This window comes from Raphanus sativus, chromosome 9 (genome assembly GCF_000801105.2).
Source record: "Raphanus sativus cultivar WK10039 chromosome 9, ASM80110v3, whole genome shotgun sequence".
NCBI classification, from domain to species: Eukaryota; Viridiplantae; Streptophyta; class Magnoliopsida; order Brassicales; family Brassicaceae; genus Raphanus; species Raphanus sativus.
The window spans coordinates 25,183,048-25,210,768 of NC_079519.1; the positions used below are offsets into that span (position 1 = coordinate 25,183,048).

General features: G+C 37.6%; 5 protein-coding genes and 1 pseudogene across 5 annotated transcripts; 5 read left to right on the forward strand and 1 right to left on the reverse strand.

Annotated features, from left to right (window-relative positions):
- The first annotated feature begins 456 nt into the window (after positions 1-456).
- LOC108828453 (homoserine kinase) lies at positions 457-2,032 on the forward strand. Its single transcript, XM_018602158.2, has one exon. It carries the CDS (start codon positions 635-637, stop codon positions 1,751-1,753), a length of 1,119 nt encoding a protein of 372 aa, XP_018457660.1. The 5' UTR covers positions 457-634; the 3' UTR covers positions 1,754-2,032.
- A 1,536-nt stretch (positions 2,033-3,568) lies between these two features.
- LOC108828752 (calcium-dependent protein kinase 6) lies at positions 3,569-6,868 on the forward strand. Its single transcript, XM_018602525.2, has 8 exons — positions 3,569-3,835; positions 4,136-4,953; positions 5,211-5,354; positions 5,443-5,595; positions 5,677-5,792; positions 5,883-6,050; positions 6,129-6,353; positions 6,442-6,868. Exons 2-8 carry the CDS (start codon positions 4,224-4,226, stop codon positions 6,550-6,552), a joined length of 1,647 nt encoding a protein of 548 aa, XP_018458027.2. The 5' UTR covers positions 3,569-3,835; positions 4,136-4,223; the 3' UTR covers positions 6,553-6,868.
- Positions 6,869-7,616: 748 nt separating this feature from the next.
- On the forward strand, positions 7,617-8,631 carry LOC108826253 (uncharacterized; annotated as a pseudogene).
- Positions 8,632-8,947: 316 nt separating this feature from the next.
- Positions 8,948-10,056, reverse strand: LOC108825113 (F-box protein At3g17710-like). Its single transcript, XM_056994924.1, has 2 exons — positions 9,813-10,056; positions 8,948-9,699 (listed from the first exon to the last, which is right to left on the reverse strand). Exons 1-2 carry the CDS (start codon positions 10,054-10,056, stop codon positions 8,948-8,950), a joined length of 996 nt encoding a protein of 331 aa, XP_056850904.1.
- A 6,996-nt stretch (positions 10,057-17,052) lies between these two features.
- On the forward strand, positions 17,053-22,202 carry LOC108828008 (AT-rich interactive domain-containing protein 3). Its single transcript, XM_018601548.2, has 13 exons — positions 17,053-17,211; positions 17,874-19,985; positions 20,064-20,103; positions 20,214-20,266; positions 20,390-20,435; positions 20,651-20,743; positions 20,848-20,958; positions 21,052-21,106; positions 21,205-21,280; positions 21,366-21,432; positions 21,520-21,570; positions 21,656-21,748; positions 21,828-22,202. The coding sequence occupies exons 2-13, from the start codon at positions 17,887-17,889 to the stop codon at positions 21,927-21,929; spliced, it is 2,886 nt and encodes a 961-aa protein (XP_018457050.2). The 5' UTR covers positions 17,053-17,211; positions 17,874-17,886; the 3' UTR covers positions 21,930-22,202.
- A 290-nt stretch (positions 22,203-22,492) lies between these two features.
- LOC130494231 (thioredoxin reductase 2) lies at positions 22,493-24,623 on the forward strand. Its single transcript, XM_018601041.2, has 2 exons — positions 22,493-23,674; positions 24,244-24,623. The coding sequence occupies exons 1-2, from the start codon at positions 22,594-22,596 to the stop codon at positions 24,312-24,314; spliced, it is 1,152 nt and encodes a 383-aa protein (XP_018456543.2). The 5' UTR covers positions 22,493-22,593; the 3' UTR covers positions 24,315-24,623.
- Positions 24,624-27,721: the final 3,098 nt, after the last annotated feature.

Consider the following 27,721-nt stretch of genomic DNA (forward strand, 5'->3'; position numbering starts at 1 on the left):
ATGCAGATTGGATATACAATTACTAATCACTCAAAGTTCAAACTAAAGCATAAACTTTAGCTTCAGAACTACTTGTAAGTTGTAAGACAGACAAAAAGTGGTATACAAGCTTTAAAAAAAAAAAGCTTTTCCAGTCCGGTTGAGCTCGGTTTAGAGGTGTTGTGGTTAAACATTGTTTCACTGGTCAGGAATGAATGGAAAATGTCGATAGTGTTTAGAGCTTTAACCATTCATCATTATTTCTCCTGGAGATGCCTTAGAGCTTTGGTTTCTTCAAATATTGGACAGAGTAGGTTGCCACTGTTTGCTACCCAGATGCACTCTTGATTTTTCTTTGTGAAATATTCCGAGAGACCGCATGTGGATTGCAAACGGAGGACATCCATCTAAAGTCGGCGTAAAAGTGGACAAGCTCTCCGATCCGGTTCAATTCGGTTAAGAAGTTTTCGTGGTTAAGCCGTTAATTTCAATGTCAGACATATCTGAATCTGATCTCACACTCCACTTTCAAAATAATAATCAAACACTAAAAAAAAAAATACAGAACACATTAGGTTAGGTGGCCACGTTTGTTTGTTCATCATTCTCCCTCTTACGTTTTAACCTCACTGACCTAACCTCTGTGTTCTCATCAATGGCGACTCTCTGCTTCCACTCTCCCTCCAAACCCATCTCCTATTTCCCCCCCAAATCGAAACCATCGCCTCCTCCCCTCTCCACCAAACCCTCCTTCTTCTTCCGATGCAGAGCCTCCGTCCAAACCCTCGTCGCCGTCGAACCGGAGCCCGTTTTCACCTCCGTCAAAACCTTCGCCCCGGCCACCGTCGCCAACCTAGGACCGGGCTTCGATTTCCTAGGATGCGCCGTCGACGGCCTCGGCGACCACGTGACTCTCCGCGTCGACCCCTCCGTCCGCGCCGGCGAGGTCTCCATCTCCGAGATCACCGGAACAACGACCAAACTCAGCTCGAACCCTCTCCGGAACTGCGCCGGGATCGCCGCCATCGCCACGATGAAGATGCTGGGGATCAGATCGGTCGGGCTGTCTCTGGATCTGCACAAGGGTCTTCCTTTAGGGAGCGGTCTTGGTTCCAGCGCGGCGAGCGCCGCGGCGGCGGCCGTGGCGGTCAACGAGATCTTTGGCCGGAAGCTAGGGAAGGAGGCGTTGGTTTTAGCCGGTTTGGAGTCGGAGGCGAAAGTCTCCGGTTATCACGCCGATAACATCGCCCCGGCGATCATGGGCGGTTTTGTTCTGATAAGGAGCTACGAGCCGCTTGATCTGAAGCAGCTGAGGTTCCCGGAGGATAAAGAGCTCTTCTTCGTCCTGGTGAGCCCCGAGTTCGAAGCTCCGACCAAGAAGATGAGAGCTGCTTTGCCTACGGAGATTCCCATGGTTCACCACGTGTGGAACAGTAGCCAGGCGGCTGCTCTGGTGGCGGCGGTGCTGGAGGGAGACGCGGCGATGCTCGGGAAGGCTCTGTCGTCGGATAAAGTGGTGGAGCCGACGAGGGCTCCGTTGATTCCCGGGATGGAGGCGGTGAAGAAGGCGGCTTTGGAAGCTGGGGCGTTTGGGTGTACGATCAGTGGGGCTGGACCGACGGCGGTGGCGGTGATTGATGCGGCGGAGAAAGGGGAGGAGATCGGGGAGAGGATGGTGGAAGCGTTTATGAGAGGTGGAAACTTGAAGTCTGTTGCGTCTGTGAAGAAGCTTGATAAGGTTGGTGCTAGGCTTGTCAGTAGCATCTCCAGGTGATTTGCTGATGTTTTGAAAAAAATTATGAGATTTGGAGTAGTTCTTCCTTCCTCTGTATAAGTTGTTGCAGATGGATAATAAAAGATTCCAAACTTTGAACTTTGTATCCCACAAAGATCTATGAGACACTGTTCTCTGACACATTGATTAGATAGGTCATTGTGGGCTTGATGGGACGTTTGATACGGTGTTCAGTGGTGTAGGAGTCTGTGATTTCAAATAAAACTGTTGTAGCTCTCCTGTGTTTCGAATGAATTGGTGATCTGTGAGTTTAGTTAAGATTGGTTCTTTCTCCATGGCATTTTACTTAGTGGAAGTACTGAACTTGTATCGATTTTGTAAATATATTGAGGGACCTGTTTGCAAAGCAGATCGAGCTGCCGGGTGTAAGTGACATTGTCACAATCAGGTCTTGTGTTATAGGATCGGTCTCCTAATCAAGAAGATACAAGAGAGCTGTTTGCAACTGATAATTTGATCAGTGAAGCATAAGCATACAAGAACACGATAAGGAAGCTGAAAATGTAAACGGTTAATCTTGCTTTAATCAGTCAAATGCTTTACACTTTATGATCAACTTCCAAAGTTCTTAAAAAAGTACAAATTTTATGATTCTGTTAATCAACAATTCTAATTAAAAAGTCCCTTTACATTTTTGTTGAACATTTGTTATACCAAGTTGATGGGTGGTACCTCACCATTTTTGTAGAACCTTATGTCCTTTGAAGCTATAAAAGTACGAGATGAAGGTCTTGCTGGGTAAGCTCTTTATCTAAGACTTACTGTGGCTAGGCTGTCACTTAGAAGTCATCTTTGAGTCTTTATCCCTTCAAATGCGTCTGTTCAACCGCTGGATTTGGATTGTAAGTAAAGTGCTATTGAACGACATTTTTGCTGTAGACAGAAACTACAATCTACAACTGATTGAGTTAAAACTCAAAAAGGTAAGTGTATGATTTATTTTTGTGATGATGCTAGGCACCATCTTGTCTGAACAGAAAAGAAGACTGATTATCCTTTTTTGATTGCTCAATAGCTTTACTGTGGAACCGTGAAACACATGAAGATTCAGAACTGCATGAAACATATATAAACGTATTTTCCAAATAAACAGTTAATCAGCATTTCTCCAACCTGAAAAGAAAAAGCAAGAACAACAAAACAATGGGTCTTAGCAATATTAATCTTAATATTGTGAATATTTTTTGTATTCATTACAGTCTGATGTCTACCAATTTAGTGATTAAAAGCAAGTATCTGTTTTACTTCCGAAAAAGGATTGACAAAAGGAAATTGTTTAGCGCAAACAACAAAACTTTTAAATTGGCACCACGTGCGGAGACAATTCTAGGCTGCGATCTTTATAATCTCTGACCGAAAGTGACATGACTCACGTCTTTGTCCTTGTAAGAAAAATGATGATACATTTCACATTAACTCTTAGCTGCTACTAGAGAGTTGGAAAAACAAAAGTGCAATCTTCATGAACTAATGTGAAAAGTCAACTTAATAAACTTAATATTCTCTTAAAAATCAATTAGTTGTCAATACAGTTTATTCTGTTAATAGAAGCCATAAATAAACTCTTAACTATTTACTAACATCTAATAATAATTTTCTTTTTGTAGTTAACCATTATAAGCACATCCCAACACTTACAAGTAACGACTAGTATAACGTTTGGTCTATAATCACTTCTATTTAAAAAAAAAGTTAATCCTAATTAAATGATTACAAAATTAACCATTTGCAACTATCATGAGACAAGTAAAAAAGAGATGATTAAATTAATAATTAAAGTGGGAAACGAACGAAGAAGGTGAGAAGAAACCGCGTCTAGGTGATGAGAACTAAGATCTTTCTCTTATTCATCGTCATCACAACAAATCCACAAAGAATGAATCTTCTATGCTCTGTTTGATGATTCAACGCATCCTATTACCCAACCACAAACAGCTACACACACGTATATATAAATAAAGAACGAAAGAAACTTTTTTTTTTCTGTTATCATTTGACTTTGATCATAATCCTAAATCCTAATCCATTTCTTCGTCTCCTAGCTGTTCTTCTGCTATTCTGGTACAAGATCCTCTGTTTTTTTTTTCTCTATGTTTCTTTTATTACAGAATCCTCATTCATTGTCTTTTTCTTGTGTAAATGGTCGATGAACATTTTATAGATGCGACTTTTCAGGAGCTCTTGTCTTTTTTTTTGTTTCTTTTCTTGATTAAATTACAAAAACTTATGATTTCTGATTCTTGATCTCATGTGGGTTTTATCTGATTTAATTCAAAGTTCTATACTTTTTTCTTTAAAAAAAATTGCTTTTCTGGTTTGATTTGATTTGGTTTTCTTATCTATTTTTCTTTTCTCCGTCAGTGATCATTGGATGAGGAGAAGAAGAAAGTGAACGTTGTGAATAGAAAGTTTTCAGGCTTGTTTTTTTTGGTTTGCTTACCATTGTTTCATGGGCAATTCATGCCGTGGTTCTTTCAAGGACAAAACCTACGAGGGCAATAACAATCTGCCCGAGGAGAATTCCATAACCATCACCCACGTTTCCTCCGTTCATTCCCCGACCACAGAACAAGACTTCCCTAAAGAAGACAACAACAACAACAACAAGAGTCCTGTTCTTGTGCTTCCTGTGAAAGAACCTTTTATGCGACGTAACATGGACAACCAAGCCTACTATGTTCTCGGTCACAAGACTCCTAACATCCGCGATCTTTACACCTTGAGCCGTAAGTTAGGACAAGGACAATTCGGGACCACGTATCTTTGCACCGAGGTTGCAACGGGTGTTGACTATGCTTGCAAGTCTATATCCAAGCGTAAGTTGATATCTAAGGAAGATGTTGAGGACGTTAGGAGGGAGATTCAGATAATGCACCATTTGGCTGGTCACAAGAACATTGTTACCATCAAAGGAGCTTATGAGGACCCTTTGTATGTTCACATTGTGATGGAGGTTTGTGCTGGTGGTGAGTTGTTTGATAGGATTATTCAGAGAGGTCATTACACCGAGAGGAAAGCTGCTGAGCTGACCAAGATCGTTGTCGGTGTTGTTGAGGCTTGTCATTCGCTTGGTGTCATGCATAGAGACTTGAAGCCTGAGAATTTCTTGTTGGTTAATAAGGATGATGATTTCTCTCTTAAAGCCATTGATTTTGGTCTCTCTGTTTTCTTCAAACCAGGTAATGTGTTATATATAATCTAGTATCAAAGCTTCTTAGGAAAACTTCATTTGTTTTTTTTTAACGACATCATTTTATTACGCAAACTTAAGGTGGTCTGGGTCAGACCGGAATAAGTTTGATTTGGTTGTAGTGAAGTCGATAGTATGTTTTAATATTAGATGAAAAATCTTGGTGTCTGCTTATATGTGGTTAAATATTTGAGCCTCTCTTTGTTCTGAATCTTAATGTAATCTCTTACTCTAAATTTTTTCCAGGCCAAATATTTAAGGATGTTGTAGGAAGTCCATACTATGTTGCTCCTGAGGTTCTTCTTAAACATTATGGTCCTGAAGCTGATGTGTGGACTGCTGGTGTTATACTCTATATTCTACTAAGCGGTGTCCCTCCTTTTTGGGCAGGTATGCGTCAAATGTGTTTTCTCTTAACGCCATAGGTGAGAGGTTTCCTAATTTTTGGTTTTGTGTTCTTTTTCTTTTTGGGAATCAGAAACACAACAAGGAATATTTGATGCTGTCTTGAAAGGAGATATAGACTTTGAGTCAGACCCGTGGCCTGTGATATCCGACAGTGCTAAAGATCTGATCAGGAAGATGTTATGCTCTAATCCCTCTGAACGCTTGACAGCTCATGAAGTTATGCGTACGTAAATCATTTGTTCTTCCAAAAGTGGGTTTTACATTTTTCTGTGCGTAAGACTGTATATATATCTTTTGTTTTTAGGTCATCCATGGATCTGTGAGAACGGAGTTGCACCAGATAGAGCTCTTGATCCGGCTGTTTTGTCTCGTCTCAAACAGTTTTCTGCAATGAATAAATTAAAGAAGATGGCTTTAAAGGTGAGTTTTGTATTTTGGAGACTTCATCTTCCACATTCATATGAGCATGATGAACTCATATATATTTACTTAATGTGGTTAATTAATCAGGTGATAGCTGAGAGCCTGTCAGAAGAAGAGATCGCGGGTTTAAGAGCAATGTTTGAGGCAATGGATACTGATAACAGCGGTGCAATCACTTTTGATGAACTCAAAGCTGGACTGAGAAGATATGGCTCTACTTTGAAAGACACTGAGATCCAAGATCTTATGGAAGCGGTAAAAATTCATCCTATGTTTTTTTTTTTGGGGAATATATAGACAGACAGTGACCATAGTTATGTTGTTGTGTCTTAGGCTGACGTGGATAACAGCGGTACAATAGATTACAGTGAGTTTATTGCAGCGACGATCCATCTGAATAAGCTAGACAGAGAAGAGCATCTTGTCTCTGCGTTTCAGTACTTTGATAAAGATGGAAGTGGTTACATCACCATTGATGAGCTGCAACAATCTTGCGTGGAACATGGGATGACCGATGTTTTTCTTGAAGATGTAATCAAAGAAGTTGATCAAGACAATGTAAAGATTTGTCTCTTGACATGTTTTTGATCAATGTTTTTGTCTCTTCATGCTGATAAAAACGTTATGGGTTTTTTCTTTGTTACAGGATGGACGGATTGACTATGGAGAATTTGTTGCGATGATGCAAAAGGGCAATGCTGGTATCGGGAGACGAACAATGAGAAATAGCCTGAACATCAGCATGAGAGATGCATAGTCACTACACACGTCTTTGAACCATTTACGTGGTGAGGCTGCAAATGTTACCACGTAATCAAAAATATTTGCAATATTCAATCACAGAGAGAGGCAGTAAGGCAGCTAAATCCTTGAAGGTTTGACTTTAAAATGTTAAAAAAAAAAAAACTAATGTACGCTTAACATTGGTGGATTGACAAAAAGTGTTTTGTTATGTTTCATCAGTTAGGTGTGGGGACTATTTCTTTCTCTCTGTCTTTTGTTTTGTTTGTTTGTAACAACTGTTCAAGTTTGTTGACCTTATTTCATCTCCATTATTGAAAAGCTTTGACCCTTTTTTTGGTTCTTGAGAGATCAATCATCTTCCATTGAAGTACAAGTGTTATATAAGTTGTGTGAAGCTTTCTAAAATGCTCTCTCCCACCCCTTTTTGCATCACACTCACTCTCGAATTTGGATTTGTAACACGACAACTACATTACTAGTTAATTAATGCAAACTGATAGGTTACAAGTTTAGGCCGGCCACCATGTCTCTAGGTACGGACCGTATATCAAAGTTGTTACAGCTTTTCAAATTGTGATATATGAAACTTTGGACTTCTATGGTATTTATTATTTGTTTAGTTTTTAGCTTAGCCTTAACATAGTCATACATTGTACCAGATAATCTCTAATGCAATAGAGTGATGGGTAGCAAACTAGCAACATTTTCTTTAGCTTAGTCTTAGCATAGTCATACACTCATACATGTTTAATTAATAAATACTTTTTCAAAATTTTAATATATATTAAAATATTATGTATTTTATAAAAAATAACTTATAGACGTTCAAATTCAAATGTTTACGTTCAGATGTTAAATTATGAATAAAAACATCATTGTTGTTTTGATACCAAAACAATTAAACCGAAAAATATCCAGCAAAAAAAAAAAATCTAGTAACTCATTAATACACATAATATTTTGCTTGATCACTTTTTCTGACAATCAAATTATTTGGTTATCGTTTGATCTTATATGATGTGAAATCAACTCTGTCCTTCAATCCTCTTCGTTTTAAACCAACGGTTCGGATATAAATCTGATCTAAACGTATCATCGTTTCTCGTCGAACCTACGTCGTTCTTAAACCCTAAGATCTCACCGGTAAGTCTCTCTAAATGCAGATGGGAAGCCAAGAGGCGAAGGATCCATGGAAAGGAGAAGAATGGGGGAGTGAGAATCAGACGAATTAAGGAGAAGCCAAGCTCGGGAGCTAAAATGGTGAGTAGAGCTATCCCGAGGGGACTTGAGGAGAAGTACGAAGCTTACTTCCTCCCTAGGAAGCCTTGGCCTAAGCCTCTTTCCTTCTATGGAAGCTTTGTCCTCGGTGGGATTGGTGCTGCTATGCTTATCGAGGCTTGGATCAACAACAAAGTCAAAGGTTCCCTTCCTTTTTCTTGAATCTTGTTTTATTTCTGGAGGAAATGAACATAGTTTGAGTAGCAATGAGATAAACAAAGATTCCTTTTGTTTGATGATGCTATACGTGTTGTAATCAGGTCAGTTCTTGATATCTTTGGCCGGGGAATATAGATATATGATTGTGGGTGATAGCTTAGAATCAAGATGTGTGAGAGATTAAAAGGCATAATTGTGATGATAGGTAATTAATCATCAAGGGCATGTAACATTGAGTTTATTTTTCATTGTATTTGTGTTGTTATGGTGTACATGGCACAGTTAGGTTACTAGTAAAATTGTGAACATGTGTGTTTGCAGAGGATGGAGGAGTGATATGGGAGTTTGACAAGTGAAGCTGGAAAATACTGGTGAAGTTGGAGAAGACGCAGTAAGAGCATGCAATTCAAATATGAAGTAAACACTGGAGACATCAGTTACAAATTCCACTACACAAGAATTAGTAGTTTTAACTTTTAATTATATTGTCAATGAATAAATATGATTAACTTACCAAGCAGTCTCCGCTCTTTCAAAGCTGCTGATCTTACTTTGCTTTTGCGCCTCAAGAATTTTGTCTTCTTGGTCCAGCTTTCCTCTTTACTTTGAATCTGAGATTTATCAACTCAAAACAATTTGAAATTCCAGCAAATTAAGCTCATCTAGTATTTTATCAACTCAGAACAACTTGAAATTCCAACAAATTTCCAAATGAACTGTTCTATATATATTATCCATAACATATATTTTTTTTTGTCATTGACTTGTACAGACTCATATGGACTATGTATCATCCATAACATATATAAAATCTGTTTATTTGCAGGTTTTTATTAGACTTAGACCTTGCAAAATCCATTCAGGTTCCTGACAAAACAAAAAGAGCCCAAGAAAAAAAAAAGACAGGAAAAAAAACTAAAACAAAAGTTTTACAAAACTAGAGTTGCAATACACTCCATCGTGTCTATAAATTAAGGAACCGGGATTAAACTGGGAGTGTAAACACAGTGACAACACTGGAAAAGCCCTGAATCTATACGAATCCGCTTACACAGATCTTCCCTGACAATGTAGATGCAAGGCACAGAAGTTGACTTTTCGAAACAGCACACAAAGAGAGTCTTGTCATAGACGAAGTAACTCTTCCTATAAACCTGTTTAAGTAGCCTCGGAAAGTTAGTTGTCAGCAAACTCATCATTTTTGTCCACACCACCACTTCCTCCTCTCTTCTAACTACCTTATTCGTTACCCAAATCTCAATCTTCCTCGTTACGCAGTTTTGCTTTAGCAACGACAAACGATCTCCCTTAAAAACCTGGAGAAGAAGTGCATCGCGATATTCGTCGCCGTCCTTCTTACACGGAAGGAGACAAAAAGGTTTGAAAGTAGCCACAGAGAAATCAAAGCTTCGGATGAAGTACTCATTAGTCTCGGCCTCACGAGAAAGCCAAAAGAGATTTCCATTTAAGGACACATTCTCTTTAGCTCCAAACATGAGCCACTTGTTTTGAGGTAAGTCTATATGTTTAAACACGTGAGACGCACACTCGTAGATAGCAACTCTCGTGTACTCTTCCGCAGGGACACAATCAAAGGAACCCAAAATCTTGTGAACTTTATTGCTTCTACCACCAGTAATCTCGTATCCTAAGCCGCAACAATGAAACTTTGTACCGTTCTTCTCGATCAGTTTAAACTGTCTCAACCACGGATTCCAGAGAGCTGAATAACCGTTCAAATACCATTGTTAAAAAGCAAGAGCTCGTCGCAAGCCTTGATGGTTGTGCAACGGTAATGTATATCTTGACAAGGCATAGCGGAGAAGGGTAGCTCACACAGCTGTATTGTGGGATCGATGCTGTTGGCATTCATGATGTCTATCGAATAGTTTTTGGGACTGCCGAGGAAGAGGAATCCGGGACGAGAGCAGGAGAAGTGGTCGTTGACGAAACTCTTGTCGTTGAAAAGACCGTTCCAACGTTGACACACAGCTCTGAATCTAACGAGAGATCGCGGTGGAAGACGAGAGAGTATGTTTTCCTCCAGTTCCTGCGGAAGCTGCTTCAGCGGCTGAGCCATTAGGTCTTCTGTTTTCTAAAATCTAAGTTCGTAAATTGTTTAGCTCTTGTATAAAAGAGTTCTCCTTATAAAATACTTGGAGAAGATAAATTGTATTTTAGTTTATTTCTTTTTGGGGAAAAGAATTATTTTGACAAAAACCAATTATTCAGCGGTGGAGCCACATATAATTTCTTTATTTAAAAATTATTAGATTTTAATCCACGTTTCGAAATTGTAAAATTATTTCATTTATAACATTTTATTTTATATGTTTTTTGAGTTTTTTGAATTTAATTTAAGTGGTGAACTTGTAAATTCACCAATCAATAATATTTAGTTAATCAGATTCAATAATTTTTTAAAAAGGAACAAGCTAAAGTGAGTTTTTCTTGGATTCGCCCTACAATCTCATTTACTATAATTTTTGTTTTTAATGCATTATAAAGATTGTAGATTACATTAAAAACATAAAAAAACTCTATGATTTTTGTTTTTAATACAATCTACAATCTTTGTAATGTATAGAAGATGTTGTTAATTATGGACTAAACAAATTTATTTAGTTATCAAAATCCTAGGTGATTTTAACTTAGACATGGATAAGTGTGACCAAAATTATTATATACCACGTCACCCACCGCAGAGTAGTGTAGTTTACCTTGATGTCATATAGTATCCGACTGAGGTTCAACCAATGCTAAATTCTTCATAGACCAAATCTTTAAGACCTTGAAATTTCTCCATGAAGGCGTGTATCTTTTTCAATGGTAACACTAAACTTTAAAGTCTTCCCAACAACATCTTTGATTGACTGAGCTAACAATTCAGGATCTTCTATCAATCAGAAATCACACGATAGGTATCATTATTACATACACTCTAACAGCACGAAATCAATATAAATAGGTATGATATTGGTTACCCCATCTAAAGAACCATTTATAATCTTTGACGCCTTTTCACTAACAATTCATTTTGCCTGGAATCAAGCAGCATGAATTTTGTTACCACATGAAACTTGATAAACTCCACAATCTTTCTTGAACATTCTCACTAATGTGAAAATTAAATATATTTCGCAATCAACTAGTTATTTGATCGATAAGAGTAAACAAAATGGTTTCAAAATCTTTCTTGTGTTTTCTTGTATATAATCATTGTAATGGATTTGATTTGCAGTTCTAAATGATGCCATATTGAGTGAAGAATATGATGAATAAATCTATTCTACTAAAAGAGCATTTAAGAATCTAGCAAACAGTGCATTTAAGAATCTAGCAAACAGTTCTAATGGTTCCATGGCGCCTAAAGCAAATCAAAGAATTGCTGCCCTCTAACAAGAGTTCTTTAAAAAAAAATCCAACATTGTTTTTTGCAGTAAGAAAATACAAATTGATCTAATAGATAAAGTAATGATTCTTAAACTTTTGTCTGCGTTAACCTTAGCTGAGTTCTTATTTTCTTTCCAGCAACACTTTCTACAAATTCATTGAAAATTAGAATAACCTCACAATTACTTACAGAGTTAAAAGTGAATAAGAGCACTACAGTGAAATTAAACCCAACAAGAAAAGTTCATATTTGTTCTTTGTTTTTAAGATAAAGAAAAAAAATATTTGGGTAAAATTGAAAATAACAAGTAGAAAGAGAAGACACATACATGAGTAGGATAATAAAACTGTGAAGATCGACTATGCAAGAAGACAATCCAGAAATTATTAAAACTATGCCTAGTTGAAACTCTAAGAAAATTAATTGTATGTGGTAAATGGCTGCTATTTAGAAAAAAGAAATTAGGTTTTTTAGTTGATTTTTTTTGTTCTTATATGGCTGGCTATAGCATTTGATAAATATATAAACAATGGAAAATAAGATTGTTAATAAGGGAATCAAAATTAGTCGGATTTTTCAGATATTACCAAAGGAGAAAGCAATCATAAGGTTCGAACCTGTAATCACTAACCAACATTTGCAGCACTCAAACCACTATGCCTACAAGACTTTATTGCACATTTTTGGCGCCCCTAAATTATATCTATATTTTGGCGCCTAAAGCCCAAGCTTTACGGGTTTTAGCCCAGAGCCGGCCCTGCTAGCAAACTACTACTTCTAAAACCAAAACACTATCCAAGACCCAATCATCTCTTCTGCAATCCTTCTTGTTGTGCATCTTCCGCCGTCAACCCAACCCTAGCTCGACATGTTGGGCAAGTAGCAGCTCTGAGGAACCAAGTGTCCACACACTTCCTATGGAACACGTGTCCGCAACCGGGAAGTCTCCGACACCATCGTCCCTTTCTGAATCCATCAAGGCAAACAACGCATTCGCTTCCGTCCGGTCTGAATGGTTTGGACGTTTTGAATTGGGGAAGCTTCTGCACGAATGTGGAAGATAATCCACCAGAGGGTTCATCTTGGGGATCAAGGAAACTAATGTTGGAAATTGATCTTATAATGCTTAATCCTGAGACATTGATGGTGAAGAGAAGATGATGAGAGCATGCATCACAAATACACAGAAATTACATGGACATAAAGAAAAAAAAAAGAGAAGAAAAGTCAAAGGTTTTGTGTGTAAGACAACAAGTCACTGGGTCAGAAATTATTAACCCCAGATCATATGGGTTGTGTGGTATGTAATAGTAGATTAGGGTTGGTAGTATAAATATGTAAGCATATAGTAATTAGGAAAAGGATAATCCACCTGAGGGTTCATCTTGATGATTAGAGAGACTACTGTTGAATATTGATATGCTTAATCCTGAGAAAAGAAAGAGACATATATGGTGAAGAGAAGAAGATGAGCCTATGAAAAATACATAAGACAACAACCAACTTAAATGCAAATAAGAAAATTAATCAAAATTTTAATATATTTAGAATAAAAATATTATGGATGAATTCAGAGAAATAAATGCAATCTAATATACCTAAATGATAACTAAATCGACTAGATATAATATATCTAAAATCAAATTTCTAGTTAAAGTAATGTAATATTATTAATATAAATTATGCATAAAATTATAAATTAATTTTAAAATTAAAGTATATAGCAATAAATTTTTATAGTATATTTATTTTATAAATATTTATGTCCGTCCATGAACACGGGAAAATCACCTAGTAATATGATATATAAGTTGATACTAAAGTAAGTATTTACAAAAGAATGTATATGAGTTAATAGTCATGGTGATATTTAGGCCTGGGCATTCGGATAACCGGTTCGGGTCCGGGTCGGTTCTTTCGGTTTTCGGATATTTCGGTTCTAGTGAAAATGGTACCGTTCGGATAATTTAAAATTTCGGTTCGGATACGGTTCGGTACATGTCGGTTCCGGATCGGTTCCGGTTACATCCGAAGTATCCAAAATTCAACGAAAATTCAACGAATTCGGTTCGGTTCTTAATATATAACAAACCATTTGACCCGATAAAACCGAAAAAATCCAAAATAACCGAATGAATTATAACAATTAATAAAACCGAAATAACATAACATAACATAAGTTCAATAACATTACAACTCAATAACATAAGTTCAATCTCCAAAATAAAAACAAGCATACCAATCCAAGGTTTAATCTCCTAATGAAAACAAGCATATCATATGATTTGAAAAAATGATAGCAGCCGAGAAACAATAAAGCAAGCAACAACAACACAACTTCTAACAACTTCAGTCTTCGGACCACCTTCTACTTCACTTCCCCTTCATCTCACGTTGCCTAAGACGACTTCTAGGACAGGTTGAGAGTATCAAACTCTACAAATATCACAAGATTCAATTACTACTTAAGACATGTAAGACCAGAAAGAAATTTAAAAGAAGAAAGAAGAGAATTTAGTATGTACCTTTCTCTAGCTTGTCATGTAGCTCAACCTCAGCTAGCATTTGAGCATTGGTAACACGTTTCTCAAACAGATTGATATCAGCCTTGAGCCATTGCTCTGTGCACATCAACACCTCAATCATGAAGTGCGACAAGCAACTCCGAAATGGATCAACAAGTCGACCACTGGTGCTGAAAGCACTCTCAGCTGCAACAGAGGAAACTTGCATTGCAAGTACGTCTTTGGCCATCTCTGCTAAGATGGGATACTTGTGACAGTTCAGCCTCCACCATGATAACACATCATACTCTGTTCCAAGAAAGTTTTTAGGATTCTCTACCTTCTCTTTCAAATACAGCTCTAGCTCATCCCTTGCATCTTCTACTCCTATCTCAGCAACCAATTCAGTATACGCAAAGTCCATCCTCTCATAACAGAGATCATCGACCAAATCCATCGAGTCTTCCATGTTTTCACCTAACTCTTGATCTTGATCTTGTACATTTGATGACGATGCTTGAGTAGACTGAGATGATTGTCCACCAGTTGCATCTCTCCTCAAGCGAAGATTGTACTCCTTGAACATATCAGTCAAGAGAGTGTGAACCGACTGATACATCGCCTTAGCCTCAGGTGTTTCTTTGCCGTAGAGCTTCTCAAAACACAGCTTCGCAAACTGCATTTTCTTCGTCGGATCAAAGACAGAAGCAACAATTACCATCTTGTTGAAATACTTCATGCCTCCCCAATACTTGTCAAACTTTGCCCTCATCCCATCAGCCTTGGTTCTCAACTCCCTATCCAAACTCGTACTTAGCCTGCTCAGATTGCTCTCTATAGTGACTATCTCACCATAGCACTTATGAGAACATACTGTTGTGGAAGCTGAGACAACAAGCGTAGAGTTGTAGAAGATGACAAGGAACTTCACTAACCTCTCCACTGCATTCCAATCAACAGTCGCAGGAGGTCCTATCCTTTTGTTCCCATTCTCAACTTCATTGAAGTAGTCATTGTAGAGCCTGTCTTCCATTTCCATTTTATCAAACGCCACCTTGAACTTGATAGCTCTCTGAAGCATGAGATAGGTAGAATTCCACCTCGTTTTGATGTCCAAAGGTAAGCTGCCTCGACTCATCTTTCCCGAATCAACTCGCAACTCAAATGACTTCTGCCTCTGAGTAGAAGACCTCACATACTGCACCGCATTACGTATGGCCTCCACATTCCCATCAATATCTTGGAAGCCATCTCTCACAATCAGGTTGATAATGTGAGCTGCACACCGCATATGCAGGAAGTTGCCTTCCATTACCAATGCTTCTGGACCAAGCAAGATGAATTCACTCTGAAACGTTCTCAGGGCGGATGTGTTGGCTGTTGCATTGTCAACAGTGATAGTGAACACCTTCTGTATAGACCATTACGCCAAACATTCAAGAAGAACAGTAGCAATCGTCTGGCCTCTGTGATCACAGACATGCTTAAACCCGATGATAAGCTTCCTTAACTGCCAAGTATCATCAACAAAATGAGCCGTAACCACCATGTAGCTTGCCCCTGTAGCATGTGCTGTCCAGATGTCTGTGGTAAGTGACACCCTCTGCTTACTGACCTTAAACCAATTCTTCAGAGCCTCCTTCTTCCTCACATACATCTGCACAATGTCCCTTGTTGCAGTCCTTCTTGAATGAGGTTTGTAGAGAGCAGCACGATCACAAAAGTGTCTCCAAGCAACACTTTCGGTGAAAGACAGAGGCAACTCACCCAAAACTAGCAGCTCATTAGTCGCCTCTCTAAACACGGCTTCAGAAACTTTAGCATCCGTCAGACCTCCATCGTTGGTAATCACAGTTGAACCAGGACTTTGGCTCTGCTTCCACGCCAAGTGAGACTTACACGAAAGTAGATGCTTCCTAAGGTTAGATGTTCCTTTTGAAGACGCACAGCCGAAGATATGCTGACAATGGTTGCATCTGCACTTGTCACGATCATCCTTAGTTCTTGTGTATTGTTCCCAGACATCAGATCTTGTGCTTGGCTGCTTCTTTGTAGCTGGTTCAGAACCACCGCCTGAACAAACCTTCCTTTTTCCATTCTTATCACGGCTTGCTATCTCCTCTTGAGTTTCTTGAACCCCATTCTCAGTTCCATTCTCTCTCTCAGAGTCGTTGTTAATCGGCAATGGTGAAGAATCCATCTGAAAAAAAAATAAAGAACATCAATAAGATCATAAGAGTTGAACAAAAGGAGAACACAAAGAACTACAATGATAACTCTACATGACAAATCGATTTCAAAAATTGATTTCAATCCCAACTCTACTAAACAAATCAATTTCAAGTAAGAGAGATGTTATAAGTGAAAAAGAATTGATCAGAAGAAGAAAACAGAAACACAATCTTACTTGAGATATGTTTCTCGATGACTCAGAAGCAAGAGGGAGAGACTGAATTTGAGATTTGTGTCTGATATCCATCTCTACTGCAACTCTGCTCTTTAATAAGCAGATTAAACCATCTGAAATCGCAAAGGTCGTCTTCTATGTCGGCAAGAAGAAACGGCGATTACGGGTATCAAGAGAAGATTGGGTTTTGGAAATAGAGAATGTCTATGGCGTGGGTGGGTGCATTAACTAAGGTAAAGGTAAAAGTCAGATCTGTCGGATATCCATACGGATCCCGGGTATAACCCGTAACCGACCCGGTATCCGATCAAATTTTAAACTGTATCCAATCGGGTATTTTTCTATACCTGAATCCGACCCGAAACCCGATTTTTCGGTTAATTACCGGTTCGGTTTTTCGGTACCGGGAAATATGCCCAGCCCTAGTGATATTTAAAAAATCTTGCAAAAATTATAAATTTTTATAAAGAAAATTATCCATGTCATAATTAGATTAATGGCATGTCATCATTTTAAAAGTAATTTCATTTTTTTTTTTTGAAATTGAATATGGTAAGGACACATAAGGGCACATATGTAAATCAAATTAGAGTATAAGATAGAAGGTAAATTTGGTATGGTGAGAAAACTCTTAAACCGGGTGAAAAGTTTAAAAATTCCATCTTACTAGAACGGAGGGGGCTGTATCTACTACTAACTATTAAGACCCGAAGCAATTGGGCCGAGATTAGGTAAAGCCCGTCAACCCAAAACCTAAAAAGGGAAAGAAACCGGTTCAAATTGAAACCCTCGATTTTCCTTAAGCTTTGTTCCAATTTTGATTGATTTGGTGGAGGAGGAGGACGAGGAGAGTGTTTCAGTCACTGCGAAAATTCATCAACCTTTGTCGTCGTCTCTCTCCCTATCTACTTCCCTTCCCTTTCTTCCCTGGTACATATGTTTTCGATTTCTATTTTAATTTGTAATGAATCCGAAATTCGCGACTAGAGGTTTTGTAAAATCGTATTCTTTTGAATCTGAAATTGACTACACAAATTTTCATTTCAGTTTCGTTGTTTGTTACTAGTAACCCCCTCGTCGAAATTTTGTGCATTTGGTTTTCTAATGCCTCTTGTGGGTTGTATTAGAGATGTGAGAGCAAAGGTGCAACCTTTTTTTTTTTGCGTTTTCTTGAAACGCCTTCATAAAAGAAAAAAAAAAGGGTTCTTTATTGGTTACGCCTTTTCACTTGTCTCTTTGCTTCGAGTTTTTTTTTTTTCTCTTTCTCTGGTTCGTTGACACTTGGACTATGCTATATTTCTTGTTTTATTTAAAAAACACTGATACTGCTGAAACGGTTCTTCAGTAAACCAAAACCTTAGCGAGAACCAGACGTATCCTGTAGATTTCTTGAATTTTTATCTCCCCTAATGATCAATAAACCTTTTAAGATGTTCTCCTTTGCTCCCACTTGTGTGTTACCAGATACACCTTTTCTGTTTTGGGGCTATATCTAAATTATTAGCTTCAATGCAATATGTGTTCATTTTCTTTTGTCTTTATTGCAATTCGTATTTTATAAATAAAATTCTTGAATGCTTGAATTGGTATAGGTATGCTGTTATAATGGAGTCGGCATTGGATAATAAAACAGAAATGGAGAGTGAGAGAGTTGAACAGGGCACAGACAAGGAAATTGAGACTGAAGAGCAGACTCAGGATACTGACGGGGAAACCAATAAGGGAATTGAGGTTGAAGAGCAAAGTCAGGATACTGTTGTAAAAACCAATAAGGGAGTTGAGATTGAAGAGCAAACTCAGGATACAGTTATGGAAACCGAGAATAAGAATCCAGGAGAGACGGTCGGAGAGGAAGATCCAGTGGACGAACATAAGGATCCTCTTTCTCCCGTGATCACCGAAGATGTTTCTATCCTTGCAAAGGGGAGCGGCGATGATGATATACCAAAGATTGATGATGAGAAAACACAAGATGAGAAGCATTCCCAGTTAGAGACTAGCCCGCATCTAAGTCCTCCTTCAGTGGCTATAGATCCTGAGGAAGGGTTAAGCAAGACTACTGTGGAAGACAATGTTGAACGGAACATTGGGTCCAGCGAAGTAAGTTCGTTTGATGATAGAGATTCTGTCATGGATGACAAAAATACTCCAGTAGTCCATGAGGAAACGGCTACAGTACCTTGTAGCAAACTCGAGGAGGAAAAAGGATCGCCAATCCATCATGCTAATACTGTGATGGATCAGGACAAAGCTACAGAAGAGCATGACATGCCATCCTCTGCGATGGATCAGGACAAAGCTAAAGAAGAGAATGAAATGGCATCCTCTGCGATGGATCAGGACAAAGCTACAGAAGAGATTGACATGGCATCCTCTGCGATGAATCAGGACGAAGCTACAGAAGAGAATGACATGGCCTCCTCAGGAGGGTTTGACGAGATTACAGTCACTCCTGATACCACCACACCCTTGGAGAACAAAGGATCGCCCCTTCTTCATCATGCTGATACTGTAATGGAGCAGGAAAAACCTGCGGAAGAAGTAGAACATAATATGGCATCCTCAGGAGACCACAACGAGGTTACAGTTACTCCTGATACCAAAATCTCGGACGGAAAAGGATCGCCGCATCGTCATGCCAATACTGTGATGGAGCAGGAAAATCCTGCAGAAGAACATAACATGGCATCCTCAGAAGACCACAACGAGATTACAGTTACTACTGATACCAGAATTTCGATGGTAAAAGGATCACCGCTTCATCATGATGCTGATACTGTAATGGAGCAGGACAAAGCTGAAGAAGAACAGGACATGATATCCTCAGGAGATCATAACGAGTTTCCAGTAACCACTGATACCAAAGATGTTGAGGAGAACAATGACAGACTAGACAAGGGCGAGGCCGACAATATGAACTTGGCTGACCATGTAAGTGAGCCAGTGGATCATGATGAAGGAACCACAACGGAGAATGAAAAAGAGCCAGATGTGCCTGTTTCTGAGACCGAATCAAATCTGGAGAATAAGCCATCCGAGCCTCCAATAGAAACCTCAGTGAACGTGGAAAAAGAGCCAGACATGCCTTCCATTGAAAATTTGACAGAAAATGACCAAAACTCTGATGTGTTGGCTGCTGGAGTTTCGGGAGACAGTGACAAATCGTTATCTCTCTTGCCCGCTACCCAGACTTCATCTGACCATAACGAAGTAGTTGCTACACTTGAGGCCGAACATATGGAAGACATGGAAGTGGACGTCCCTGATTCTATTTTGGTTACTGATGCTAGCATTGACCCTCCAAATAACAACGATGTCAGTGTCGAGGCTCCTACTAATGCTGAAAACAAAGACTATTCTATGGTATTAGTACCTGAGGGAAGTGATGCTGATAATGAGACTGCACCAGTGAGACGTGAACCTGGTCCTCCTTGTGTTGCATCTTCTGATACGAAGTCTGAAGTGGGGGTAAGTGGTGGTTTGAATAATGGGGTCCATAAAATAGGTCCGCCATCAACTGGTTTAGATAGGCCGCCCATGAGCCCAAAACGCTCTTTCCTGTTGGATGGTGCGTCGGAGGGCTATGAATCTGGAACGGAGGAGGATCAATCTGCTTTTATGAAAGAACTGAGTCACTTCTTTAGAGAGAGGAACATGGACTTTAAACCTCCAAAATTTTATGGAGAGACACTAAACTGCCTCAAGTAAGCTTGCTCCCCCATCTTATTGTGTTTTAAGGATTTCAGTGGAAGCTCATATTCATTCATTTTCTTTTGCGCAAGGTTGTGGAGAGCTGTAATTAGATTGGGCGGTTATGACAAGGTACGTCCCCACTGTCACAGCCTCTTTGTTGACGAGCAAATGTGGCCTTTGCGTTCATCCCTTCTTTGGTGGTCGTCTTACATGATCGATATATGTTTTATTTTGAATAGGTTACTGGATTTAAACTATGGCGGCAAGTAGGAGAGTCTTTCAGGCCCCCAAAGTAAGAAGATTTTTTTGTCATTTACCATTGGCCTTGTTCTTTTCTTATTAGTGGATTTTTTCTTGAGTTTTGGGGAATATTCCCAAGAGTTTGTTCAAATTAGTTGCTCATTTACTTGGCCAGGACATGTACAACAGTGTCATGGACTTTCCGAGGTTTCTACGAAAAGGTGAGAGAGATTATACGTCCAACCTCTTTTGTGATTCTGTTCTCTGCTTTCTCCACAAATAACGTGGCTTGTGTGGACTCTATACTTCAATTTCCTCTTTAAGATAATTTAAATGGTTGAAGAGAGCAAGTGTGAATCCTCTGGAGATATATTCCCTTAATATCCATTAACTTCTTGTAACTTTATGTAATGCCGTTTCTTATTTTTTTTGTCAGGCTCTTCTTGAATATGAGCGGCATAAAGTTCTCGTGGGAGAAGTACAGATACCCCTTGCTATTGAACCAGAACCAATGAATATTGATAATCAGGTAAGTTTCTTGAACATTATATCATGCGTCTGTAGTTTTTTTTGTTTGATCTTTTTATGATGAATGTTTTGTGTGTGTTTATAAGTTAACCTGCGGTCATGTAGGCTTCTGGATCTGGTAGAGCGAGGAGAGACGCAGCAGCACGTGCTATGCAAGGTTGGCATTCACAGCGTCTTAATGGGAACGGTGAAGTTAATGACGACCCTGCATTTAAGGTCCGACAGAATCTTGTTACCAAACATATCTTTCAACTCTACACCTTTGTTGTCATCATCTTCTGAACCGCACGCTGTTTTTGTAAACTGTAGGATAAGAATTTAGTTCTTCACCAGAAGCGCGAAAAACAGATAGGAACATCCCCTGGTATGAGTTCTGTTCGTAGAAGAAGTCTTCGTTTTCATTTGTATGATTGTTAAGCTTTGACTCACAGTATATTACTCAATTTCTCACAATGTCATCAGGGTTGCTTAAACGCAAGAGGCTGTCGTCTACTGAACATGTTGCAAAACATGCCATCCAAGTGTCTAATCATCCTATGTATGTTAATTAGTTTTGTACTCTTGAGTTGTCAGGAGGTGATACTTAACATTTGAATCCTGATTACGTTTTCTTGTCTTCTTAGGTTGGATGTGACGGTTGTTGATGTTGGACCACCAGCTGACTGGGTAAAGATTAACGTGCAGAGGACGGTATGTTACTTTCTTGAAAATCTGAGCAAATTAGTTTTATATTATACTATATTATATTAATTAGTATTCTCTTCTAATATTTCGCAGCAAGATTGCTTTGAGGTGTATGCATTAGTCCCAGGACTAGTCCGTGAAGAGGTTTAGCTCTCTCACACACTTGGAACAGTACTTCTCTGTTTTGTTTACATGTCAACAACTTTTCTTTTGGCAAATAAAAACACAGGTCCGAGTCCAGTCAGATCCGGCAGGGCGGCTGGTAATAAGTGGTGAACCGGAGAACCCTATGAATCCCTGGGGAGCTACTCCTTTCAAGAAGGTAATGCTCCTTGCGCAAATTTAACACTTATATAGAAATGTTCAATGACTTTTTTGTTAAATTTCTCTTGAATTGTTAGGTCGTAAGTTTACCTACAAGAATTGATCCTCATCATACATCGGCTGTGGTGACCCTGAACGGCCAGTTGTTCGTCCGTGTGCCACTCGAGCAATCTGATTAAAACATTTTACAGTTTAACAAAGCCTTGAAGATCCAAGAGAGAAGGGAGAGAAGAATGTTTAGAAATAGTTGTGAGCATCTTTTGTCTGTATATTATCATGATTGAGAGCATAATACAACCTGAGAACCCACTTTAGGATATCTCTAAGTAGGCCATTAGTTTATCATCTCTACTCTCCCTTTTATTAAATTCTTAAAAATCAACATTTATATGTACCACAAGCTCATCAAACATTTTCTATTAAGAAACACAAATCTACAACTTTTTTTAGTATTTGTGTTCTCATTTCTTTATCATCTATTAACATTTACTCTCACGTCTTTGTGTTTCTGTACTTTCCAAACGAAGGCTTGATCATGTTTGTGTACTTGTTGAAGATAATTTATTTTTCATGGGTTTAGTGTTGAAGGATATTTGTCTTCCTTCAAATAAAGAAAAGTATATTATATCATTCTGGCTTGTAAAGAAGGGTAACCCAATGTTTAATGTTCAAAACGATTCTATTTGTTCAAGTTGATGTTCCAAATCGTTGCATAATTCGCAATATGAAAACTTCATTTTCTTCTTAAAGAAACAAATATTTTATTAAGCATAGTTGGTCAAAGTGAAAAAGTAAATTCAAATAAAGGTGGTCGAATTATTATTCAATTTCTTTTAGTGGAAGATGTGTTGGATCTGTATGAGCCAATTAAAATCATTATTAAGCAGAGCAGGAGGCTTTCTACTCGGATCTGCTCTCTCCGCGTCTGCTCTAAACGCGCCGTCTCTAGCCTCCTCCTCCTCCTCCACGTCTTCTTCTTCTTCATCCTCCTCCGCCGTCATGGAAACTCACAAAACCAAGGTCTGCATCGTCGGAAGCGGTCCCGCAGCACACACGGCAGCGATCTACGCAGCTAGAGCCGAGCTCAAGCCTCTCCTCTTCGAAGGATGGATGGCTAACGACATCGCTCCCGGCGGCCAACTAACAACCACCACCGACGTCGAGAACTTCCCCGGCTTCCCCGAAGGCATCCTCGGCATCGACATCGTCGACAAGTTCCGAAAACAATCGGAGCGATTCGGCACCGAGATCTTCACGGAGACGGTCAACAAAGTCGACTTCTCCTCGAAGCCGTTTAAGCTGTTCACCGATTCGAGAACCGTCCTCGCCTACGCCGTCATCATCTCCACGGGAGCCGTGGCGAAACGCCTCAGCTTCGCTGGATCTGGTGAAGGCGCTGGTGGTTTCTGGAACCGAGGTATCTCGGCATGTGCTGTGTGCGACGGAGCTGCTCCGATTTTCAGGAACAAGCCTCTGGTGGTTATCGGCGGGGGAGATTCGGCTATGGAGGAAGCCAACTTTCTCACAAAGTACGGTTCCAAGGTTTATATAATCCACAGGAGAGATACGTTTAGAGCGTCTAAGATCATGCAGCAGAGAGCGTTGTCGAACCCTAAGATTGAAGTGATTTGGAACTCTTCTGTGGTCGAGGCGTATGGAGATGAGAGCGGGAAAGGCGTTCTTGGAGGGTTGAAGGTGAAGAATGTTGTTACTGGTGATGTTTCTGATTTGAAGGTGTCTGGTTTGTTCTTTGCGATTGGGCATGAGCCGGCGACGAAGTTCTTAGATGGGCAGCTTGAGCTTGATGAGGATGGTTATGTGGTGACTAAGCCTGGTACAACTAAGACGAGTGTTGTTGGTGTGTTTGCTGCTGGAGATGTTCAAGATAAGAAGTATAGGCAGGCCATCACAGCTGCAGGAACTGGTGAGTTTAGCGTTTTTGAAATCATTATTGAAACGTATCATAGAAGCAGCATCTGATATGCTGTGTGCGCTTGTTATGTACTACTAGCATAATGTATTTAGTTGTTAGGTGTTTGAAAGCCACTAGCCTTTTATGATGGGTTGTTTCATGTTCTCAAAGTGACTTTTTTTGTATATCATTTGATTCGCTTATAACAGAGAGTAGGGTATGGCATGATTTGTGTTTCCTATAGAAATGGTCCTTTTTGGCTTTAGAAGCTTCTCTATTATTCTTATACACTGAGAAGAATGATCATTAGTTGATCTAGGTAAGATGTCTTGACAGACTGCAAGTTAAATTAGACTATTTCAAGTATCGATATAAAGTTTTTTTCATCTTGCTACAAGAAGAATCAGACATATCTTTAGCAATTTTCACTGCTGATGACCAAGTTGAAATCAGATTGTTTCAGGGGGCATAGGATAATTGTGTTTCCGTCAAACCCAGTTGATACCTTTTTAGATAGTGATTTATCTTTTTAATTTCTACTTTGATAAGCAACGCTGATCACAACTTACGGATTGGTGCAGGGTGTATGGCAGCCTTGGACGCAGAGCATTACTTACAGGAGATTGGATCTCAGGAGGGTAAAAGTGATTAGAGAAGATGTAGGAGAAGGACCCATTTATAATTTGCTCTCTCTCTCTTCCCCCTTATTTGCAGTACTGTCACAGATTTATTGGTCAATCTTAATGAGCGAGTTTGAGTACAATTTAAAGAGTTTGCAGCTGAACTTGATTCTGGAGTTTGTAACTCTTTAGTGGGTCACAGATTTGAGCATTCTGCTCTTGATTTGTTTCTTCATGTGAGTGCATTTTATTTGATTTGATTATGTAAAACTCAGTTTGAGTTGAACCCACTGGATTGGAGTCTCTATAGCTCAATAAAAACTAAAATGGACTACTAGATATATTGGTTGTTGTCCCAAAAAAGGACTACTAGATATATTGGTCAATTATTAAGAGAAAAGGATAATAATATATACTAGTTGATTTTTCCTTGCTCATGCATGAGTATAAATATTTGTAAAGTAAATGTACTATAATAATTGATTGAAATTTATTTTACTTTTAATTTTAAATTAGTTTATAATTTATATTAGTAGTATTATATTGCTTTAGTTAGACATATGATTTTAGATATGTTTAGTTGTTTTTTCAGTCTATTTAATTATCATTTCGATATATTGAATTACATATATTTCTCTAAATTCAACTATAATATTTTTATTTGAAATATATTAAAATTTTGATTAATTCTCTTTAATCTTTCTAACTTTTAACGAGATAGATCGAGTGCAAAAAATTACTTCTCAAATAGTAGTACATGTATGTTTTTAGATAATGATGATTACCTAGTTGATGAAATTTGTTTTTAATTTATAGGTAATTATATTAACAAATCTAATATAATTATTGACTAAGGGTAATAAAGACTTTAAATTCTCTAATTTTATCTTGAAATAAAAAATCACTTTGCAAATAATAATATAAATATTTTTGAATTTTTTGCCAACATTTTCAGAAATTATTAAAACGAGTGATTTTTATTGTACTAGAAATATTTATCTTAAATGACAGATTATTCATTATATATATATTACATGATATATATATATATATATATATGTATATATATTAGAATATAGTCGGTTAAATATAATATAAATTAAACTATGATATTATAGTTATAATTTGTAATTATTCTAAAAGATAATGATATATTATCAGCCAAATCACTAAAACTATTTATTAAGATTAATTACTAAAATTATTTATTAAGATTAATTACTAAAATTATTTATTAAGATTAATAATTGAGCATAAATATAACTAAACTTAAAATTATGAAGAGTATATCAAATCAACAAATTCACTTTTCAAATAATAGAATAAATAGTTTTTTTTATTGCATTTTAATTTTTTAAAAGATTTAATAATTATTTCTTATCAAAATTTAAGAAAACTCTGATAACCTAATTAAATTTTTATTTTTATTATTAAGTCATTTACAATATCTTAATAATATTTATATATTGTTAAAGGTATTATAAAACATATATCATTATTCTAAGACATTTATAAAATAATATTTGCTTTATTTCATATTAAGTGTTGTTAGATGCTGTGTCAAACCTAAATACCCAAAAAGCATTAGCTCTCTCTGAATGGGAGGTGATCTAGCTGCACTTTCCAGTACGGCTACCTTGTTACGACTTCACAAACGATTTGTGCGTATATGCATAAATATTTTGCATTATTATAGCGGATCTTCAAATAAAAAGAATTTGTATCGAATAAAATATATATTTCGTCTTTGTTGTGTTAAAATTTCGGCTCGTAAACACAAAAGTACTGTATGCGCTTTTTTAAAAAGATTGGGCAAAATAAATATAGTTTAGAATATTAATGAAAAATTTATTATTTTTATATGATATATGACCCTTTATATTCATTTGTTTATTTGTATTGATTGAAATATGATTATGTGTATATGTAATGATATTTTTATTTAAAATATAAAACTAAATACTTTTTTAATTTGTGTATACAAATCTAAAATGACTCTTAAAATGAAGCAGATGGAATAATTTTTATTAATTTTTTATGTTTTATATCAATTTTTTTTTTTTTTTTAGCATTTTAGGTAATCTATAGGAATATTGTCCTTCTCCGAAGAAGATCTGCTTCTAATGATGTAATTGTTGATACCAAGGACACTGGAAGTTCTTATTTTTCGTGTAGGCAAGGTATGAATATTGTCTGATGTTTTTCACTTAGTTTTCAATTGAATTTATCTCGGTCTCAAGTGTTGATGTAAAGATGTCCGCCCTGAAGTAGTCGTTGACGTAGTTACTGAAGCAGACGTCGTGTGGAGTGGTGAAGATCATGTGGAGTCAAACTGCTGAGCTGGAGTCATGTAGACTTGGAGAGCAAGGGAGTATCTTGGAGAAAAGGCAAAGATGAATAAACTTGGGGAGCAAGTTTATGACTTAAAGGAAGTAGAATAAGTGCATTCCAAGAAAAGGAAAGTTGCACTTATTGATATGGAAAATGTTCATATTGTGGTTCCTTGGAGACTAGGATTTCGGGAACGTGGAGACTAATATAAGATAGCTATGTGGTCGTCTGTATTGAGACAAAGACACGGAGGCTGATTTTATATAGGGAGAGAAGCTCTTGTAGGTGTTCTGGGTCGTGCTAAAGCAGTGGCTGAAGTACTTGACGGAGGAGAGACATAAGCTAGGATTGCTTAGGAATTGTTCAGTGGCGTGTGTTAGGGTGTAACACTAGACGTGTAAAGCTGATTAAGCATAGCTTATAATAGGGTTTACAAGGTGATTTCTAATAAGAGCAATTGATGTTTGTTTGTGTATTTGTCTTTGGTTTACCTTCTACATTACTTTATTGTTTGTGTCGTCTTTGCACTAACATCAAGCTGATTCTATGATTTGTTTTTTATTTTCTCTGCGACCTATAGTCAGTTTCATCTGTTAATCGTGTGTCGGGGATGATGATTGATGAAGGAATTGCTTATGTAGCATGAACTTATCATTTCAGAATAGTTGATGCTTGTTGTGTTTTAAATATTGCTTTCATGTGACATGTGTTGTTCTACGTTTAAGGAATAGCATGATTATTGCTAGCAATACGCATTTTATCCGATAGTCGAACCCGTTTCCAATTTGAATTAAAAAATCGAACCAAAATCTATGGATATTGATTTATGAGAAATTGGATATCTGAACTCGAATGCATATTAGATAATAACTGAACATATATACTTAATCTTATGTTTCTAATTTACATCCCTAATTTTATTTAAAATATGAAAATTGATGTTATATATACTTTAAAATCATATAATATACATATAGTTACAGACAAAATAATTTGATACTCATTTAAAATGCATGTCAATTTTTTTCTTTTCGTATATTAATAAAAGGTACATCCAAAATTTAACAATAACAAAATTAATGTATATTTATTTTGAAATGTTATCTTC